The sequence below is a fragment of the Schistocerca americana genome, chromosome X (genome assembly GCF_021461395.2).
Source record: "Schistocerca americana isolate TAMUIC-IGC-003095 chromosome X, iqSchAmer2.1, whole genome shotgun sequence".
Lineage (NCBI taxonomy): Eukaryota > Metazoa > Arthropoda > Insecta > Orthoptera > Acrididae > Schistocerca > Schistocerca americana.
The window spans coordinates 1,001,257,539-1,001,279,738 of NC_060130.1; the positions used below are offsets into that span (position 1 = coordinate 1,001,257,539).

General features: G+C 40.3%; 1 protein-coding gene across 2 annotated transcripts in view; it reads left to right on the forward strand.

The window, feature by feature from the left end:
- LOC124555427 (inactive selenide, water dikinase-like protein) overlaps window positions 1–22,200 on the forward strand; it is a 160,503-nt gene that overhangs the window by 85,660 nt on the left and 52,643 nt on the right. For both annotated transcript variants that reach the window (XM_047129332.1, XM_047129331.1), the window contains exons 4-5: window positions 13,615–13,727; window positions 19,102–19,292. In XM_047129332.1, coding sequence (XP_046985288.1) covers window positions 13,615–13,727; window positions 19,102–19,292 — 304 coding nt within the window. The remainder of the gene's footprint in view (window positions 1–13,614; window positions 13,728–19,101; window positions 19,293–22,200) is intronic.

The window sequence follows — 22,200 nt, forward strand, 5'->3', positions numbered from 1 at the left end:
AATGGCACGTTATGTACCTACGCAAACACGTTTCCCGAGCAGTTTCCCGAGCAGTTTCCCGAGCAGTTTCCCGAGCAGTTTCCCGAGCAGTTTCCCGAGCAGTTTCCCGAGCAGTTTCCCGAGCAGTTTCCCGAGCAGTTTCCCGAGCAGTTTCCCGAGCAGTTTCCCGAGCACCTGTGTCGGAGAATTACCCCCAGCCTTTTGCACACTCAAACGGTGTCTGGAAGGGAACGTCCTCTCGTTCACTACACTCTGCAGTGAATCTTATAATGCCCCATTTACAGAGTGGGAGCTCCTCAGTGCCCCTGCACATTTCCCCGACACAGCTCATGGACCTGATCACATCCACAGCCAGATGATTAAACATCTCTCATCTGACTACAAGCGACATCTTATCGCCATCTTCAACCGGCCCTGCTGCGATGCCATCTTTCCATCGCAGTGGCCGGAGGTCACCATCATTCCAGTGCTCAAACCAACGTTCCTTGTAAGCTGCTGGAATGTATGGTATGTCGGCGGTTGGGTTGGGTCCTGGAGTCATGTGGCTTGCTGGCTCCATGTCAGGGCGGCTTCTGCCAGGGTCGCTCTACCACTGATAATCTTATGTCCATCGAGTCTGCTATCTGAACAGCCTTTTCCAGATGGCAACACCTGATTGTTGTCTTTTTTTGACTTGCGTAAAGCATACAGAATGACTTGGCAACATCATATCCTTGCCACATCATATTAGTGAGGTCTCCGGGGACCACTCCCGATTTTTATCCAAAACTTCCTGCCGCTCCGTACTTTCTGTGTCCAAGTCGGTGACTCTCATAGTTCCATCCATATCCAGGAGAATGGAGTCCGGCAGGGCCCTGTATTGAGTGTCCCTCTATTTTTAGTGGCCATTAATGGTCTAGCAGCATGGCCTTAGAGTTTTCAGCCGCAAAGTTGTGTGTGATGCACTTCTGTCAGCGTCGTACCCTGCATCCGGAACCCGCACTTTACCTTACTGACGATCCACTCACTGTAGTGGAGACATATCAATTCCTAGGACTGGTTTTCGACACTCGATTGACTTGGCTCCCTCGTCTTCGTCAGCTTAAGCAGAAGTGCTGGCAGCACCTCAATGCCCTCCGTTGCCTGAGCAACACCAGTTGGGGTGCAGATTGCTGTACGCTGCTGCAGCTCTACAGAGCCCTAGTCCAATCCGGAATTGACTATGGGAATGTGGTTTATGGTTCAGCAGCGCCTTCAGCGTTGCATTTACTCGGCCCTGTGCACCATTGTGGGGTTCGATTAGCGACTGGAGCTTTTAGGACGAGTCCAGTGACCAGCTTACTGTTGGAGGCTGGTGTCCCTCCACTGCAGATCAGACGTGCGCAACTGCTCGCCAGTTACGCAGCACACATTCATAGTTCCCCTGGGCATCCAAATTACTGTCTCCTTTTCCGCCCGCGGCAGCCAATCTCCCGCATCGGTGGCCCAGATCGAGGCTAACGATCGCGGTTCGCGTGCGGTCCCCTCTCTCCGAACAGGAGTCCTTCTCTTTACCACCTCTACTTGCGGTCTGTTCATGTATGCCTCCATGGTGTATGCCTTGGCCGCAGCTTCGTTTGGACCTTTCGCATGGCCCTAAGGACTCAGTTAACCCCACCGCTCTCCGCTGTCACTTCCTCTCGATTCCTGACAGCTCAATGGCTGATGGTCACATAGGCTTCGCATATGTTCGTGGAGGACATACTGAGCAGCACTCCTTGCCAGTCGGCTGCAGTGTTTTCACTGCAGAGCTGGCGGCCATATCTCGTGCTCTTGAGTACATCCGCTCATGCCCTGGCGCGTCATTTCTCCTATGTCCTGACTCTTTGAGCAGCCTACAAGCTATCGACCAGTGCTACCCTCGCCGTCGTGTGGTAGCATCCATTCGGTAATCCCTCTATACCCTGGAACAGTCCCACCATTCTGTGGTGTTTGTGTGGACCCCAGGACACGTCGGAATTCCTGGCAACGAACTTACAGGCTGGCCAAACAGGCGATGCGGAAACCGCTTCCGAAGCTGACCTGTGTTGTCTTATACCACGGGTTTTCCAGCTTTGGGAGACAGAATGGCATAACAGCATGCACAACAAACTGTGTGTCATTGAGGAGACTATGAATATGTGGAAGTCCTCCATGCAGGCATCTCGCAAGGAATCAGTTGTCCTCTGCCAGCTCTTCATTGGCCATATGTGGCTAACGCATGGTTACCTACTCCATCGTGAGGACCCACCTCAGTGTCGTTCTAGCTCCCAAATGACAGCCGTCCACCTCTTGCTGGACTGCCCACTTTTAGCCGCTTTGTGGCAGACTTTTAACTTTCCCTGCACCCTGCCTTCAGTGGTGGGTGGCAATGCCTCCATAGCAGCTTTAGTTTTACATTTTATCTGTGAGAGTGGGTGTTATACTTCTATGTAGGTTCTAGTGCATGTCCTTTGTCCCTCTGTATCCTCCACCCTAGTGCTTTTAGGGTGGAGGTTTTGATGTGTTACAGAGTGGCTGGCTTTCCCTATTTATTCTTGTGGTTGACCAGCCACTGTAATCTGCTTTCATGTTTTACTCTCTTCTGTTTCTAGCGTCTCTCTGTTGTTTTCTTGTCCTCTTTTGTTCCTTTTAGTGTTCTTTGCCTTCCTTCGTTCTTGTGGCTTTTCCTTTCTTTCCGTTTTGTGTTATGTGTTTTGTCAGTTTCATTCTCACATTTGTGGCATTGTTTTATTAGGAACAAGGGACCAATGACCTCGTAGTTTGGTCCCTTTTCCCACCTTTAAACCAACCAACCAAACCTGTTGCTGAGTTACCAGAATTGCTGGTAACCCTCTGTCTGTACGGAACAAACCACTAAACTTCAACAATACTTGTTCCATGGCTGTCGAATCACTGCCAGTCAAGTAACCCATATTCTCTCATAATGTTATTGTGATGATTAACAGCTTATTTCTTCTGTCCCAGTTCGACCTATCGAAGTCTTCTTCCTCTAATATGTTCAGAGTGGCTATAACTGTACCTTTTGGCAGACTAACTTCACATCTTCCAAAGTTATCTGTGCTAAGTGGAGCCATATAGTCCCCATTCTCACACTCACTCACACTATGCTTCTGCACACAAAACAGTGTGAACCATCCATCTCTTCATTACTTGATAATTGTTCAACCACAAGACAATCAGTACCCACTGAAACCCACACTACCTTTCCCCTATCTGCCATTATTTTATCCTGCGTATCAATCGTTAATGAACCCGTGTGCAGTTTACTTTGCATGATCTTCATGACATGTGAGCCTTGTGACATGGCTTCTGTTGCAACTGTATCATCCAAGTGGTACAAAGTTTAACTGAGCTCAACTGAGTGCTGCCAAAGATCAATCCTTGCATGATGTTTGTCGAGAAAATCTAATTTGAGAATCACTGAATATCCTTCACCCACAAATGGCAAAACTTCCATATCCTCTGTAAACTTAATTTCTCCAGTTATAAACTCAAGTATAGTTGTACCCAATGACTCAACACTACTATCACGAACCCAACATAATTTATAACGTGGTGGCCCAAGTCTCTTTCTGCTCACCAGGTCCAGACTGATATTGAGCTCATCTGCCCTTGTGTTCACAAGAAACATTTGTTCTACACCATTTGCTAAGCTCATTAAGGAGCATTCCATTTTTGCGCCAACTTGTGCAGTGTTGAAATCTATTGGGACTGCTTTCCAATGGTCAAAGCATTCCTGTCTGAGTTTACGGATGCTTGTCCAGACAGAGCTTCCTATTCTTCCTCTTCCGATAATCACTCTCTGTGGCCCACGTCCCCACATGAGTAACACTGTGACTGCTTTCAGTGTTCCTGCATATGGCCCTTACGCCCACCATATAGCATTTGACCTCCAAAGCAAATACACTATGATCTACCTGTTGCTTTATGATAAGGTTTATTTCCTCCAGCTGTGCCACAATTCTAAGAACTGCTGTTAAATCACTTGGATTCTCAGTATGAACTATTCATGAAATTTCTGCAGGAATTCTTGTGTAAAAAAATGCATGGCACTCTGTTTTCCACTGCCTGCAGTAATGCCTTATTGGCCTCCACATTCTGGGGAAGCATGTAGGCCTGAGCATTCACTTTACAAATCGTGTCTGAAAATACTTCCACTGACTCATTATGCTTGAAAGTCAAAGTACTGAGCATCTCGGAAACAGTGTGCTATTTTGTTTTTGGTAAAAGTGGTGTAGTCCAGTGACCAACTGCTAAATGTAGGGTGTATACGACTCGAGACATCCGGGAGATCCGGGGAAAACCGGGGAATTTCTTAGAATTCTGGGAATTTTTCGTTGTTTTAGTTATCAGCTAAATTTTTGTAATTTTGACTGGTAAGAATCAATACTCTAACAAAGGATATTACTGTATCCTGCTACTGCAGAATAGTACTGCAACAATAACATAACGAGAAAAAATATGAAAATAAAATATAAATTGCAAAGGTAATGTGCCATATACAACAACAAAACACAGTGCTCATACAAGCTGTTTGCCACCAGCAAAATGTGTCAAAGGCCTTAGGAAGACTATGCAATGCTTCATGACAACAAATTGCCTACAATGAGCATGACGTCACAACTGTTTACATTAGATTCGTTTTAGCAGTTACAAGTGGGCTCATGCGCTTGCAAACCTTATTTCACAAAGCGCCTAGCATCCAGCACACATTGGTATGTCGATTACTCATATGATTTTGAAACGCATTCCTGTTGGTTTTTGAACACACTCTGTAAGTTGATTTCTGAATGAATCATAAGTTGATTTCTGAATGAGTCATAAGTTGATTTCTGAATGAGTCATAAGTTGATTTCTGAATGAGTCATAAGTTGATTTCTGAATGAGTCATAAGTTGATTTCTGAATGAGTCATAAGTTGATTTCTGAATGAGTCATAAGTTGATTTCTGAATGAGTCATAAGTTGATTTCTGAATGAGTCATAAGTTGATTTCTGAATGAGTCATAAGTTGATTTCTGAATGAATCATAAGTTGATTTCTGAATGAATCATAAGTTGATTTCTGAATGAATCATAAGTTGATTTCTGAATGAATCATAAGTTGATTTTTGAATGCGTGCATAGTGTACGTGATGTCTGTCAGGTGAATCCTCGTCACATCTAGAAATAAACTTTCCTGCAGGCAAAAGGGGACTGGACTACACAAGGTGAGTGGAGTAAATCCGAACGAGTCAATGCCAATCACTGTCTAATTATGTTATTGATTGGGTTTGCGAATGATCAGCGTTCTTATAATTACTAGGGAAATCCATAGTCAGACTACCACAGTGAAACTAAACGACAAACTGAAATAACAGGTAAGAAAGATTATGTATTATCTTCTCGGTTATCCAAGAAAATGAAATTTTGTCAGAAAATTTTTGGCCAGATCGCTACACTAGTAAGGGCCAGTTCTACAGTCCCCGTCTAGCAGCCGCTTAAGTTCTATTCTGGAAGTAGTGCGGAAAGTGGTTTGTACGAAAATAACAAAGCCTAACCAGAGAATAATCAGGGATAACTAAACCAGTGATTCTGACGGGGTTAGTGAAGTTAATTGGCGTATAAGTTTTGCGAAAGGCAGGAATAGTTTCAGACTTAGTCATGACAAAATTGTTTGTTAGAACAAGGAAGGAGAAGAAACAGGGACATCACACAAATTAGGGAAGAATATGATGATTCCAAATTTATATAAAAATCTCGTACTGCTACTTTTCGATCTCGTGCTCGAGAAACTGGAGCATATGAATGAAATGTGAAACTATTTTCTAACATAAAGCTTTTTATTTGCAGTAGGCCTAATAGGCATTTTATGTTGGTCTTCGTGAATTATATTCTGTTGTGTTATACCATTTGTACCAAAACAGTCTTGTTTATTTGGTGTGTGTTAAAATTTCTGCAGTGTTCGAAAGAAAGGCCTATTTTGTTTTATCAAGCAGACAGTGACAAAATAGACGTAATCAGATTGAGAAACCACACCAGTCTTGGGTACTATTCGTATTAACAGCTTACGCAGTATCAGCAACAATATTTCGATTTTTCGTGTAGCAAAACATTTGACGAACTTTGATGAGGCAATAGATTCTTCTGCAGATAGGAAAGCGCGCCATGTAAAGCTGTAGCAGGATTAGAGAGAAAACAATGCTAGGAGCAAAGGATTGAAGAAATGTGTACTGTCTTGCTTGTCTCTTGTCTTTACTGGTTTTATGTATCCTATATTTAATTTTATGCCACCCAAAACAGAAAGTTATTAGCTAACAGGCAATAAAGAGTGCAAATTTTCTGCAGAGTTCTGGAAATAATCCCATCCAGTATTAATTGAGAATTTTTTTAAAAGAGGGTCAGGATGTCAAACCGGGCAATTGGTAGCAAGAGAAGCACCACGGGACATTTTAATTTACCATGTCCTGATTATAGTTTGATGGCATCCAGTACAAAATATACATGTTTGAATTCCACGGAGTGAAATACAGTTACATGCGATAGAAGAATGTTGTGTGGAGAGTGGTGGCACTGCACTCTGGCACACTTAAGACCAAATAATGTGTCTTACATTTCCTCGAACATATAGGTTTTATGTATCAGACTCTTCAGAAAGATGTGTGCTACAAAATGTACATATTTTTGAAAATTTGATTTTTTTAAATTTTTGACATTGTACCTCAAACGCTCGAGGGAGGGTGGCATTATCTTAGTATTGCTCCGGTTTGGAAATACCATAGATCTGGGGCTGATGCGCAGAGCAGCCTGAGAGTGGGGAAGTGTGTAGTCTCCACGTGACCCATGTTTACATTTAGTGATTTTTGCTGTTTCTTCTTCATTTACTGCTCTTACGTCAAATGAAAACAAAATTGATTTCTGTGGCCGGGAGCTATCAAGTCAATTAAAATACATTCACACAATTACGGAAGGCTAATATATGTTATTAGTTAAGATTTTATTTTATTTCCACTTTTCTGACAGATATGTACTAATCATCTTGTAGAACAAGGCAGTCAATGTGTTTGAAATGAAGTGTTTAGTTCCATACTATTGGCTAATTTCAACTGCTTGCTGCAGTTCAGGTGCACGTTTTCATCTTCTAACACGTATGGCATTATGCCACAATAAAGAATCAAAAATTAGGCAATACAGTACTGGTATTCCAAGAAAATTTACATCTCGAAACCCATACTGAAAAGCTTAATATCAGGTCGAGGCCTGCTTCATTGGGAATCTGGATATAGGAATGTGCTCTTTAAGTATGCACTTTAAATGTGCCATTTTAGTACGGTTCACAAAATTCCGATGCTGTTTGAGTATCCTCTTATGTCTCTTTACTTTTATGACATAATGTAAGATCTTTAATGTTTTACACGGACGTACATACGGGCTTCCTGTGTCATAGGAGCTGGCAAAGCACGGTGGCACCTGTTATCTGGCGCTCTCTGATGACTACTGAAATGACCCTATTTCTAACAGGTTGCGGGAAAATATTGTGAATGGTGGTTTGAAAAGCATTACTTTCAAAGTAAATTTCCTTTTACACAAGTTCAACTATGTGCGAGAATATACGATGAATTTCTTAAATCACAGAGCATTTGATGACGAGCCATTTAGAATTATTTCGAGCCTAGAAGATCAGACATTTGTGTCGTTATTATGAGCAAATTGATGTAGTGCTACGGGAAGCGCTCTCCCCTATGCAGTAGCTAATTTATTTGTGGAAAACTTTGAGGACAAGTCACTGGACTCGGCTATAAATTTTCCTGGCAAATTTGAGAGATCTATCTTAAAGTGTACCACGCGCAAAAAAGATCAACATTATATGTGAAAACTTAGCTTCTCTTGCAGCTTATTAACCTTAGAGACCAATATTATATGTGAAAGCTTTGCTTTTCTTGTAGCAACACATGTAGTTAATTTAAATTATTAACTTTTTGTTTATGTGTCCGCACTACTTAACTGTGATGTTGCTGTTAGCTGACAACATTACATATCCTGGGGTCTGAATAAGTGCTGTCATTGGCTGGCGAGATCACGTGACATGAGCTATGACTGGCTTACAAAAGCACATCAAAATCTTGATTACAATGGTTTAGAAAGTAACATGCAGTGTTTGGTGGAATTCGAATTTATACTTTCGTAATAGGAAAATATGCAGCGAAAAATCTTTCCAAAAGGGGTTTTCTTTCCCGAGTTTCGTTTTCTAAAGTGCCAGGAAATTCTATGTTCATGTATAAAAACATAACCATTCAAAAGGATTGATAAGTTTTACAGTTCCGAGGGAAAATATACCGTCACTTAATAACACAGAAAAAGTGTTTTCATCTGGGAGAAAGTGTATTTTTAACCGGGAAATCCTGGAAAAATCCGGAATTTTTTTTCCCTTGTCCTCGTATACACCCTGTAAATGGCACTGCTTTACTAAGGGTCTCATGGTATACAACATATGTGTTCGCTACCCCTCTTCAACACAAGTTAGCCACATGAAAGGTTACCTCATCTGACCATCCACTCAGTGCAGCAGTAGCTGCAACATCATTAATGGAAACCAACCCATCTCCCATTGTTTTACCCGAAAAGGTATTGATAAGTGCAGCTACTGCTGAATCAAAAGGGAATGAGGCTACCCCAACTTTGCCATATTTTCCCAGTCTCGGACTGTGAGTGAACCTGATTGGCTTCCAAAGCTTTATATCTATGGAGGTGTTACTCATGCTCCTGCTTTTGGCAAAAATGTTCCTGAATTAACACCCACACTTACACCTGTAGATGGCTAGGAGTCCGTAAGAGCTCAATTCCCCCAGTTAGATCATAGACAGCTTACAGTCCATCAGCCAGTCTCTCAGAGGGTGAAGGCTGGCTGGACCCCAGCTCCCCACATCGCCGAAACTTCCCCCAAGTCCCAGAGCAACAGGTGTGGTGTGTCTCGTGCCAGAGTGCTGAGTTAATGAGTGGCATATTGCCAACCAATTTCCATCACCAAAGCCGGGTCATGGTTTCTCTGAAACTAAGACCGCCTTTATCTCCAGTTCAAGATGCCGACAGAATGGCGGCATAACAGAGTGCTTTGAGTCCTTAAGCATGATTATTTATACCCTTATAGCTATGTTTCTGATGTAGTCCTTCTGGAGAGGGGCAAGTAAGTATGCTTCATCGAACTTGGCCTGTCAGCTTATCCTAGCATGCTGTGGCCTTAGCAAGGGTTGCTAGGCCCAATTAAATTTGCAAGATGTGATTTTCTCGGTGGCACGCAGGTGTCCGACCTACAAAATATTACTTCGCACTTGGTCACACTGCGTTAGCTGTTCCAAGAACTTGACTGTTGACCAGTATCGCAAACTCCTGTCTGTCCGAAGTGTTTGTCGTAATGTCAACAATACCATTCAGTGGCTTACTTGATTAGTACATCTGCTGGGCTGGCCTCTACTGCTTGTCTGCCTGTAGGAGTAAAACTTTTAGAAAAATTCACAATTTGGGTGCCAAACTCTCTTGAAGCACAAAATGTTCATGAGAAACAATGCAGTGACTGAGGGAAATCTTAGAGACTGGACTCAACGAATTGCAAGTGAGGTGAACACAGCTGATTTCCAGGTTTCTTCAATCTGATTAAGCAGGTTCAAGGAATCTTACATAATAGGCAGTCACAAAATTATGAGGATCACTTAAAGTATATGAGTAAGCGAATTGCCATTAATAGGTAGTTGTTGTTGTTGTTGTTGTTGTTGTTGTTGTTGTTGTCGTCGTCTTCAGTCCTGAGACTGGTTTGATGCAGCACTCCATGCTACTCTATCCTGTGCAAGCTTCTTCATCTCCCAGTACCTACTGCAGCCTACGTGCTTCTGAATCTGCTTAGTGTATTCATCTCTTGGTCTCCCTCTACGATTTTGACCCTCCACGCTGTCCTGCATTACTAAATTGGTGATCCCTTGATGCCTCAGAATATGTCCTACCAACCGGTCCCTTTTTCTAGTCGAGTTGTGCCACAAACTCCTCTTCCCCCCAATTCTATTCAATACCTCCTCATTAGTTATGTGATCTACCCATCTGATCTTCAGCATTCTTCTGTAGCAACACATTTCGAAAGCTTCTATTCTCTTCTTGTCCAAACTATTTATCGTCCATGTTTCACTTCCATACATGGCTACACTCCATACAAATACTTTCAGGAACGTCTTCCTGACACTTAACTCAATACTTGATGTTAACAAATTTCTCTTCCTCAGAAACACTTTCCTTGCCATTGCCAGTCTACATTTTATATCCACTCTAATTTGACCATCATACTGTAGAGTACTGTAGAGAAATCCATAGCTGACATGAAGATGAAGCTTGCTGTTATCCCTGCAGCTGCTGTATGTAACACTGATCAGTCAGGTTCTTTCAGATTATGTTGGTCATTGGTAATTAGTGTTCTGATTTTAAATCTCCTCCTGATTTGTAATGAGAAACCAGCAAAAAGCATCAGCTGACATGTGCGAAAAGTTTTGGACTACTGCTAAGGAAAGCTAGAGCTACAGTTCAATTTTAAGTGCTCAGCCTCCTCACAGATTCCTCCTTCCCCACGCCTTTTTTCTTATTTTGCACAAAAAAAGTGCTCACCAAGCAAAATAGTTCTCCTGAATATCAAAGTTTTGCATCGTGGCTCTGAGGGTACTGATCCCCCATCATACTTGTTGCAGAAGCAACGAAAAAAGCATGCCAAATTTAAAAGAACTCAAAATCCCCAAGATCGGCAAAGTTTTAGAGAAGTTCGAAATATGGCGCGTACTTCAATGCGAGATTCATTTAATAATTTCCAGAATGAAATTCTGTCTCGAAATCTGGCAGAAAACCCAAAGAGATTCTAGTCATACATAAAGCACATGAGTGGCAAGACGCAATCAATACCTTCACTGCGCGATAACAATGTTGAGGCCACTGATGACAGTGCCACTGAAGCAGAGTCATTAAACACAATTTTCTGAAACTCCTTCACCAAAGAAGATGACGTAAATATTCCTGAATTCCAATCAAGAACAACTGCCAAGATGAGAAACATAGAAGTAGATATCCTCCGAGTAACGAAGCAGCTTAAATCGCTTAGTAAAGGCAAGGCCTCTGGTCCAGATTGTATACCTGTCAGGTTACTCTCAGAGTATGCTGATAAAATAGCTCCATATTTAGCAGATATACACAACCACTCGCTCACAGAAAGATCTGTACCTAAAGATTGGAAAATTGCTCAAGTCACACCAATACCCAAAAAGGGAAGTACTAGTAATCCTCTGAATTACAGGCCTATATCACTAACGTCGATTTGCAGTAGGGTTTTGGAAAATATACTGTATTCGAACATTATGAACTACCTCAAAGAAAACGATTTGAAAGTATCATTCTTGAGAAACACAACTGGCTCTTTATACTCATGAAGTAATCAGTGCTATCGACAAGGGATGTCAAATTGATTCCTTATTTTTAGATTTCCAGGAAGCTTTAGACACCGTTCCTCACAAGCGTCTTCTAACCAAACTGCATGCCTACGGAGTATTGCCTCAGTTGTGCGACTGGATTCATGATTTTTTGTCAGAAAGGTCACAGTTCATAGTAATGGGTGGAAAGTCATCTAGTAAAACAGAAGTAATATCCGGCGTTCCCCAAGAAAGTGCTATAGGCCCTCTATTGTTCCTGATCTATATTAACGACATAGGAGACAATCTTAGTAGCCGTCTTAAATCGTTTGCACATGATGCTGTAATTTACCGTCTTGTAAAGTCATCAGATGATCAAAACTACTTGCAAAATGATTTAGATAAGATATCTGTATGGTGCAAAAAGTGGCAATTGACCCTGAATAAAGAAAAGTGCGACGTTATTCACATGGATACTAAAAGAAATCAGCTAAATTTTGATTAAGCGATAAGTCACACAAATCTGAAGGCTGAAAATTCAACTAAATACTTAGGTATTACAGTTACAGATAACCAAAATTGGAACGATCACACAGATAATATTGTGGGTAGAGCAAACCAAACACTGTGATTCATTGGCAGAACGCTTAGAAGGTGCAACAGGTCTACTAAAGAGACTACTTACACCACGCTTGTCTGCCCTATTCTGGAGTATTGCTGTGCGGTGTGTGATCCGCATCAGGTGGGACTGATGGATGACATAAAAAAAGGACAAAGAAGGGCAGCTCGTTTTGTATTATCGCGAAATAGGGGAGAAAGTGTCACAAACGTGATACGTGAATTGGACTAGCAATCATTTAAACAAAGGCGTTTTTCGTTGCGACGGGATCTTCTCATGAAATTTCAGTCACCAGTTTTCTCCTCCAATTGCGAAAAAATTCTGTTGGCTCCCACCTACATAGGGAGAAATGATTATCACGATAAAATAAGAGAAATCAGGGCTTGCGCAGAAAAATTTAAGTGCTTGTTTTTCCTGCGTGCCGTTTGAGAGTGGAACGGTAGACAGACAGCTTGAAGGTGGTTCATTTAACCCTCTGCCAGTCACTTCATTGTGAATAACAGAGTAATCACGTAGATGTAGATGTAATTCCACAGGCATCTCAAGAGGATTAGTCAGTATTCAGGTATATGACAGGAATGATAAGTCAAAGCAAAAAAGTCTAGGAATCATGTGCCCAAAAATGCATACTATAAGATGTGAGAACTTACTCATGTTTGATACTGTGAAACATGTCTCTTCTTCTGAGCAAGTGCTCATAGTGTTTTAGAGCACATGTTTACTAGGCAACTGTTTCTTGTTTTCATCCATACTGCCTCCTCCAAAAATATCGAAAGCAAAGATTTTGCAGTAGAAGAGATATGCTACACAGTATTGAAGATAGTGTCCATAACTCTTAAGATATGCATGTTCACTAGACATTTTTGATTCAGATAATCATTAGTGTCGTATCTCACAATATTTATCAGTGTAAACGCTTGTTCACAAATACAAGCAACTGGCAGTGTACACTGGCAAAGCGCCTGTCAATGCTCGTCTACTTGGTGTTCATTTCCTTGAAGTGCTTAAAATTAATGTATGTGCCCTTGGATTTTTGCACAGTGTAGTGCTGCTGCTGCTGCTTCTGCTTCTCATTCGCCAATTCACACGCTAAGCAAGGAGGACTGTACAAACTGCTGTTATAATCAGTTCTTTGTACAGCAAAAATGAGTAACTTCAACAAAGTACTTGCAGTATGTCTTAGCTGCTAAAATTTTGGTAGTGCATTTCTTCTGGTATGTTCTTCATGCATAAAAAATTTCAGGGTAGGTAGTGATGTCGCATTTGACAGTTTCCTTGTTGTACCGAAGGACAGTGCTGTAAAAGTGTATGAATACAGGATAGAGAAGATAAAGTGCACAATGGATATGGGAAGTATTATGTATTTAGACTTTAAAGACTATAAAGTTGATATGTGTATTGCTCAAGTGAGTATCCAACTTCCATTACATTTGATAATGCATAGTGTCCTATATTATTATGATTGTGCAATACATTATAAGCTAATTTCATTGCTCTCTTTCCTCCATAGTGGACTGTATTAAATAAATTGAATTATGTGTAATGTAAGACAGTATCATAGTACAGTACAACGGTTGGTTGTTTCAGAATTGTGCTAAGCGAGCAGGCACCCTTGTGACTGGTGGCCACACTGGAATTAATCCTTGGTGTATTATCGGAGGCGTTGCAACAAGTGTTTGTACTCAAGATGAATTTGTTATGTGCGTATTGAAGTGTCTGTCTTAATTTTAAACACAGTTGTTAGTAAAACAATTTACATTAGCCTAGTAGATTTTGTTGTTGTTTTTCATATTATTCTTTACTTTATTCCTGTTTGATACTGGGGTGCTGTTGGTTTAGTATTTTTGTTCTTTCACATTTAAGAAAGGGTAAGCAACTGACAGTAATGGAAATTCCTGAACAGAAACTAGAAAAAAATGTAGAAAAACTACCACCCACCTGAAGATGATTTACAGGCGTCACCTATGTACACCTAAAGATCAGAAAATTGCATTAGCTTTTGAACTTTTACTCCTAATAAACCTCTGTGTTGATGTTGAAGAGAACTGTATAATATTGGTCCTGGTTAGATCTTAATTGTGTGGCTCAAACATCGGCATAATTGTTTGACGTCTAATTCAGCTGGTAGTTAAACTGCATATTTTCATCAGTAGTTGTGTAAAACTGATTTGTCTGTTATTAATCCATAGCCTTGTTCAAGGTGTGGCATGGACTGGGATATGGTAGTGTGTTCGTATCAAAATCTAGTGGACTTTTGTGGTATTTTAAATGTGCCCATGCGCTTCCACACATCTGTGGTACAATGATTTACTTTTCATCTTCCCTCTCTTTGGTTAATATTAACATACAGGGTTTTTGTGGTTTTGCTTTTGTTCCTTGCATGGAAATGTCAAGTGTAAAACAAACACACACACACACACACACACACACACACACACACACACACACACACACACACGCACTCACGAGATTCCTTGTATCAGTGTGAAAAAGTCTGTACCAAAATTGTATCGCATGTGTATTTTCATTAGAAAATGGATATCAAAGAAAGGTAGTTTGGCAGCAGTATAATCACTTGTATGACAAGTATCTTCATTCAGTAATGTCTAGGATTGCTGCACAGTTACTGTAGTGGGTAGTGTTTTACAATAGAAAACACTAATTTGAGAATTCAGACAGGGTCTAGATGCTGTATACAAAACACATGTAATTATGTAATACTATCACAGAATGTATAATACAGTGGTTTTTATCATTCATCTTTTAAAGACTTGTTTGAGCTTTAGATGTTTACTCTATTTTATTCCATGAACTAAATCCTTATGTGCCCTCTGGTCCATTGAAATGATGTCACCGATAGTGTATTTAAAGCATTACAGGTGGTCCCTCTGAACTACATTTATGTATTTTTGACGTCCCCATGTTGATAGTCTTTGTAATCATTTCCGCCCTACAACAGATAATTTATTTTTAACTGACTATTCCTGTTCATGAATATTTTTGATGTATCTGACCAATGATTATTATTATGTTCAGTGTTAAAAAAACTGTAACTGGATGATTGTACTTTTTAAGAAACAGTGTATACTACAGTATTTTTGGGTAGATCAAAACTAGAGAATAAAAAAAAAGCATCTAGACCCAGAATCAAACTTAGTTACTCTAATGGGAAATTTTACCATCTGCACTTACTGCACAACACAGCTATCGAGGACTAAATGTTGTACTACTACTTGTACTTGTGATTACAGTGTTCCCAAATTGTCTTTGACATCCATTTCTAACAAAAATATGAACAGGATGAATTTTGGTAGCTAGAGGATTACAACACAACTACAGCCTAGGATTATTTTAATTTTATCTTTCTGTGGGTGTCTTGTCCATAAATGTAGGGTTCTCTAATTCGCAACAAACTGAATATTATTTGTATGACATCATACGATGGCCACACTAATATTCACTGCTGCAAGAGGCACGTCAAGGGAGAATTTGAAGGAAAAAATAATAATTTACATCATTTTACTGCAGACTTCAGAACACAGTATAGCCCCAGTTAACCCAACTAAAGGGGGAAGCCATTTTGGATAACAGTTTCTTCAATTAAGTCATGAACATCAAATATCTACTACAGTATTTGGTACTGTAATAACAGTATGCATTTTTGAAAAGTTTTGAAGGTCAATGTCTTGTACTGTAATAACAGTATGCATTTTTGAAAAGTTTTGAAGGTCAATGTCTTCAAAAATTTCTTTGTAGGCTACACTTATTTTCTTTATTAAAGATAAAATTACATTTTTGTAATTACAGTACATTAATATACATTGAACTGTACTTAATACTTTGTTTATTTACATTGCATGTGTATATTTTTACTATGATACAATCTCTTGAATGCACTATTGTTGGCAGTGTAGCTTTGCCTAGACTGGTAAGTTGATGGATGGGGAAGCAATTCAAGATCAGGCATTGACCACTCCGTACTAACCACAGTCCAGCAAGTTCTCATCTTCAATTATTTCTAACAGTACAGTTCTTTTAAATTTTTGGAGGTTCAGTTGAACAGAGTTTAGTTAACTCAGTTTTACTGTATTTTGAGAACAGAAGTAGCTTGACCTGAAACAGTTCTTTCTTAACAATAAAAGGATATTCTTAGGAGTGGCAGGGGGACTTGATTTTTTTTTAGTGAAGATAATGAACTGATTATTCCTAGAGAATTTTGCTAAGAAATACAGAAATGTTAAGCAACACTCAGTTGATAAAAAATATTTCATTGGTGAAATCTACTGTATAAATAGGACAGTAACAACTGTGAAATCCTTCTTTCCACGAACAATACGAGACTGGAATAGAAGGGAGAACCGATAGAGGTACTCAAGGTACCCTCCGCCATGCACCGTCAGGTGCCTTGTGGAGTATGGATGTAGATGTAGAAATGCTGCGTTGACAGAAATAATTGTAGCATATGGTGCATGTGTTCTTCAATCTTTTGGTAGTGTGTACCCTTTCTACAAGTTGGTAGCTGTGTGGAGATATTTCAGTCTTAAGTAAATTTGGTAATGAAATGTTTACACTGGAAGTTTTTGCAGGAAAATAGCAAATGTTTGGTTTCTTCAGGTGTGTTAATGTTTAACATTCCTATATGTGAATAATAATCTGGAGAAGGTTAATCAGGCAGTTTGGAATATCAATATTATTTAAATTTTTAAGAAAAATGTATTCCTGAAAATCTTGTTAGAGCTCAAATAAAATATGAAAATTACTACCGTTCAGATGAGAGGTGAAGGGTACATTTGGTGTATGAAATCTTTGTCTGAATTCCTTGCCTGTGTGTCAGTTACTACCTTGTGCAGGTGAACACTCAAGTAGCAAACCACTAGTCATTACATGCCTTCACAGCTTAAATTCTGACATTGTGTTGCTTCTACTTTCTTGGAAAAACTTGTCTTGTAATTCATGGTGTATAACAAGTAGCTGTTATTTGCTGTTGTTTGGAATTTGTTCATCAGAAGTGATTCATGTGCCAATACCATTATTAGTAACTAATGTGCACAAGAGTTTTTTTTAAATAAACATATTTCCACTACTGGTCTTAAAGTCATCAGTAATCATTCTGATTTTTGAACACGTCCACGACTTAGACCTTCCAAGTCAATCAGTTTGTTAACTGATTTACCTCGACAAACAGTTGTTTGCAACATAAAGAAAGTAATGGATCATACAGGGTGTTTCAAAAATGACCGGTATATTTGAAACGGCAATAAAAACTAAATGAGCAGCAATAGAAATACACCGTTTGTTGCAATATGCTTGGGACAACAGTACATTTTCAGGCAGACAAACTTTCGAAATTACAGTAGTTACAATTTTCAACAACAGATGGCGCTGCGGTCTGGGAAACTCTATAGTACGATATTTTCCACATATCCACCATGCGTAGCAATAATATGGCGTAGTCTCTGAATGAAATTACCCAAAACCTTTGACAACGTGTCTGGCGGAATGGCTTCACATGCAGATGAGATGTACTGCTTCAGCTGTTCAATTGTTTCTGGATTCTGGTGGTACACCTGGTCTTTCAAGTGTCCCCACAGAAAGAAGTCACAGGGGTTCATGTCTGGCGAATAGGGAGGCCAATCCACGCCGCCTCCTGTATTTTCGGATAGCCCAAAGCAATCACACGATCATCGAAATATTCATTCAGGAAATTAAAGACGTCGGCCGTGCAATGTGGCTGGGCACCATCTTGCGTAAACCACGAGGTGTTCGCAGTGTCGTCTAAGGCAGTTTGTACCGCCACAAATTCACGAAGAATGTCCAGATAGCGTGATGCAGTAATCGTTTCGGATCTGAAAAATGGGCCAATGATTCCTTTGGAAGAAATGGCGGCCCAGACCAGTACTTTTTGAGGATGCAGGGACGATGGGACTGCAACATGGGGCTTTTTGGTTCCCCATATCCGCCAGTTCTGTTTATTGACGAAGCCGTCCAGGTAAAAATAAGCTTTGTCAGTAAACCAAATGCTGCCCACATGCATATCGCCGTCATCAATCCTGTGTACTATATCGTTAGCGAATGTCTCTCGTGCAGCAATGGTAGCGGCGCTGAGGGGTTGCCGCATTTGAATTTTGTATGGATAGAGGTGTAAACTCTGGCGCATGAGACGATACGTGGACGTTGGCGTCATTTGGACCGCAGCTGCAACACGGCGAACAGAAACCCGAGGCCGCTGTTGGATCACCTGCTGCACTAGCTGCGCGTTGCCCTCTGTGGTTGCCGTACGCGGTCGCCCTACCTTTCCAGCACGTTCATCCGTCATGTTCCCAGTCCGTTGAAATTTTTCAAACAGATCGTTTATTGTATCGCTTTTCGGTCCTTTGGTTACATTAAACCTCCGTTGAAAACTTCGTCTTGTTGCAACAACACTGTGTTCTAGGCGGTGGAATTCCAACACCAGAAAAATCCTCTGTTCTAAGGAATAAACCATGTTGTCTACAGCACACTTGCACGTTGTGAACAGCACACGCTTACAGCAGAAAGACGACGTACAGAATGGCGCACCCACAGACTGCGTTGTCTTCTATATCTTTCACATCACTTGCAGCGCCATCTGTTGTTGAAAATTGTAACTACTGTAATTTCGAAAGTTTGTCCGCCTGAAAATGTACTGTTGTCCCAAGCATATTGCAACAAACGGTGTATTTCTATCGCTGCTCGTTTAGTTTTTATTGCCGTTTCAAATATACCGGTCATTTTTGAAACACCCTGTAGTTAAGTAAGTTCACTGAAAAATTGGACTATTCAATGAATTGCTTCACCATTATGAAACGTAGTTTTCACACAGTTAAAATTGTTAGTTTTTCCATGTTTGAAGAGCACTGCTGCTCAGCAGCTGTGTACTGAATTAATGAATAACTGCTCCAGTTAGTAGTGGTTAAAATAATCCTGGATCGTCTGTTGTCTGTCTATCTGTATGTTTTATGATACTGCACATTTCGTTTTGTAAGCATTGAACTGAATACATAAAACAATATGGCAGCTTTCATAACTGTCCACTTCAAGCATATTTCTTTTCAGGCCGAATGAAGCTAAGCCTGGGGATGTGTTGGTCTTGACAAAGCCACTGGGCACGCAAGTGGCTGTTGTATGCCATTCCTGGCTTAATGACGACAACCGTTGGGCGAAACTTGAACCAGTAATTACGATAGATGCTATGCAGGGTGCTTATAATCAAGCAGTTGATTTTATGTCTCGCCTTAACAAGACAGGTAAATGTGGTCCCTTCATTTTAGTCAGTGCCATTGTAATGTACAATATTTTGTGTGTTGTAGCTGAAGTCAGTCAAGTCCAGTGGCATATTGGTAGGGTCCTGTGATGTAGTCAGTTCCTTAGGTGTATATTTGAGGCTATGTATGCTATCATGGGTATTACTTTTTAATATTATTATGCAAAAGAAGGTGAGTATAAAACTAAATAAGAAAATGTAACAGCTCTTTTCTTGCGGGTCAAAAGCATCTCTCATACTTCAGTTGTATCAGGGCTAAGGTAATTAATCACTTTCATAGACCAGTATTGGCAATCCTCAGATTGTAATTTTTTCAGTTTGTTCATTAATGTCCTCACATACAGATTATAGGATTAATATTTTCCCCTTTCCAAAACCCCTCTGAAACACCTGTTATTTGGAAAGTGCTAGTCCTTGCTGTTTGATTCCAGTTTCTACACTCAAATGATTTTCAATTGATCTAACAATAATATAACTGAGCGTTTTTATTCTTGTTGAGGTCCATTAGAGACTACATCAGGTAACTATAAGCAGGGTGTATATACCCTGGGAAATCCACAGGACCGAGCGAGGTGGCACAGTGGTAGCACACTGGACTCGCATTCGGGAGGACGACGGTTCAATCCCGTGTCCAGCCATCCTGATTTAGATTTTCCGTGATTTCCCTAAATCGCTCCAGGCAAATGCTGGGATGGTTCCTTTGAAAGGGCACGGCCGACTTCCTTCGCCATCCTTCCCTAATCCGATGAGACCGATGACCTCGCTGTTTGGTCTCTTCCCCCAAATAAACCCCCCCCCCCCCCCCCCCAAATCCACAGAAATTTTATCATCCGGGAGAAATCTGGGAAAAACCTAGGAATTTTCTAGAATTCCAGAAATTTTTCATTGTTTTAGTTTGCAATTTTTTAAAAAAATTTTGACTGGTGAGAACTGACACTCTAACAAAGAATTTTACTTTAGCCAGCTACTGCAGCTTTAGTTGCAAAAAATGTGCCATTTAGAACAACAAAACACAGTACACACACGTGCCGGCCGATAGCAAAATGTGTCAAAGACTGGAGGGTGGAGACTATGCAATACTTCATAACAAAAAAACAACTTTTGATGAGCATGACATAATTGTTTGTTTCTAACAGGTCACGAGAAGTAGTGTGAATGGTGGTTTGAGAAGTGTTACTTTCAAAGTAAGTTTCCCTTTACACAAGAGGAATTATGTTGTGTGTGATGAGAATGTGTGATGAATTTCGTAAGTCATGGAGTTCCTGACTCTCATTCAAAACTTAACACTTTCAGGACCAGCCACTTAGAAAAATTTCTGGCCCAGAAGACAAGTCATTTATGTCATTATTTAAAATTTTATTGTGTTTGTTGTGTTTTGGAGACTAACATGCACTAAAAAAAAAAAAGACCAACATTTTATTGAAAATGTAACTTATCTTGTAGCTATACTGTATGTATATGAATTTAAACCATTAACTTTTGCTATTTGTGTGTTTGAGCTACTTAAGTCACGTTGCTATTGGCTGACACATCATCAAGTGTCCTACGCTTAAAATATCTGCTGTCGTTGGCTGGCCAGCTCACGTGATGGGAGCTATGATTGGCTGACAAAATTGCATCACAATCTCTATTTCAGTGCTTTGGAAGCTACCTTGCTGTATTTCCTGAAATCTGTATTTATACTTTTGTAATACTAAAATATGCAGTATATATGTTGTCAAGCATCAAGTATCTTCCCAAAATCTGTTGGTTTTTGCTGGGTTTCATTACCTAAAGTGCTGGGAAGTTCTGCACCAGTGTACGAAACCTTTATCATTCAAGGGGATTTTGACATGTTTTACACCTCGGAAGGAAAGTATGTTGTCACGTAACATGGAAAAAATGTATTTTCTCATGTGGTATGTTATATTTTCACTGGGATAAACTGCATTTTTAACTGGGAAAAATTCAGGATTTTTTTTCTTCTTGACTGCACACACACATACAGTGATAAGGCATTTGTGGAAGCCTTTTTGGCAGCCCAAACGAATTTAACGTTTCATCTGGTTGCCTGCATTCTCTCCTGTGTCCAGCTGCTGTTCTGCATTTTCTCTTTGTGGAAGCCTGCAACATTGTTGGTCAGTGGTTTGTGCTTGGATCAATTAAGGATGTCTTACTGATTCAGTCCAATATTATTGAGGTCCTTCCTTACTTAACTAAAACATGTGTTGGAGACTTAAGGTTTCTTGTCCAATGTATCGACTTGTTAGTTGCATTGTATCCATCCTGAACAGATGTCCGTAGAACTTTATTTCCTTATTAACGCTTATTGGCTATTCAACATCCATGTGTATTTAGTTTTCAAATGATCTTGCACTCAAATTTCTTAGCTTTTCACAGCCAGCCAGCCAGCCTGCCCTGTCATTCTGAGGCATCCACTTACATATAGATATGCTGTTTTGATCATTGTGTTACAGTGCCTGAATTTAGCTTTCCTTGGTGCTGCCTTTGTCTTGTATAATATGTGTGTCCTGTGAAAAGCAATAACCATTTTCTGTCTCCTGCTGTCATTAACTTCTTTCTGACTAATTTTCATCTGCACTATTTCACCGAGATGTCTGACACTTCCCACTTTCTTTTTGATTGTACTCTGTTGACAGGTGATGAGGCGCTGTTAGGCTGTTGGTTATGTACTTTGTTTCGTTGGAGATTTTTGTGTCCTCTACCAATTCTATCAAAGTGTAAAACAATGTTTTTTGGTCGACAATATCATAGGCTTTCTTGTGATGATGACCATTACCAGATCTTTAGAGATGTAATTTTCTAATCCCTTTTCAGTCTCCAGACGTGTTTGTCACAGGACCTTCCTTTCCTGAAACCAACTTGATGATCTACTTACTCCACCAGCCAAG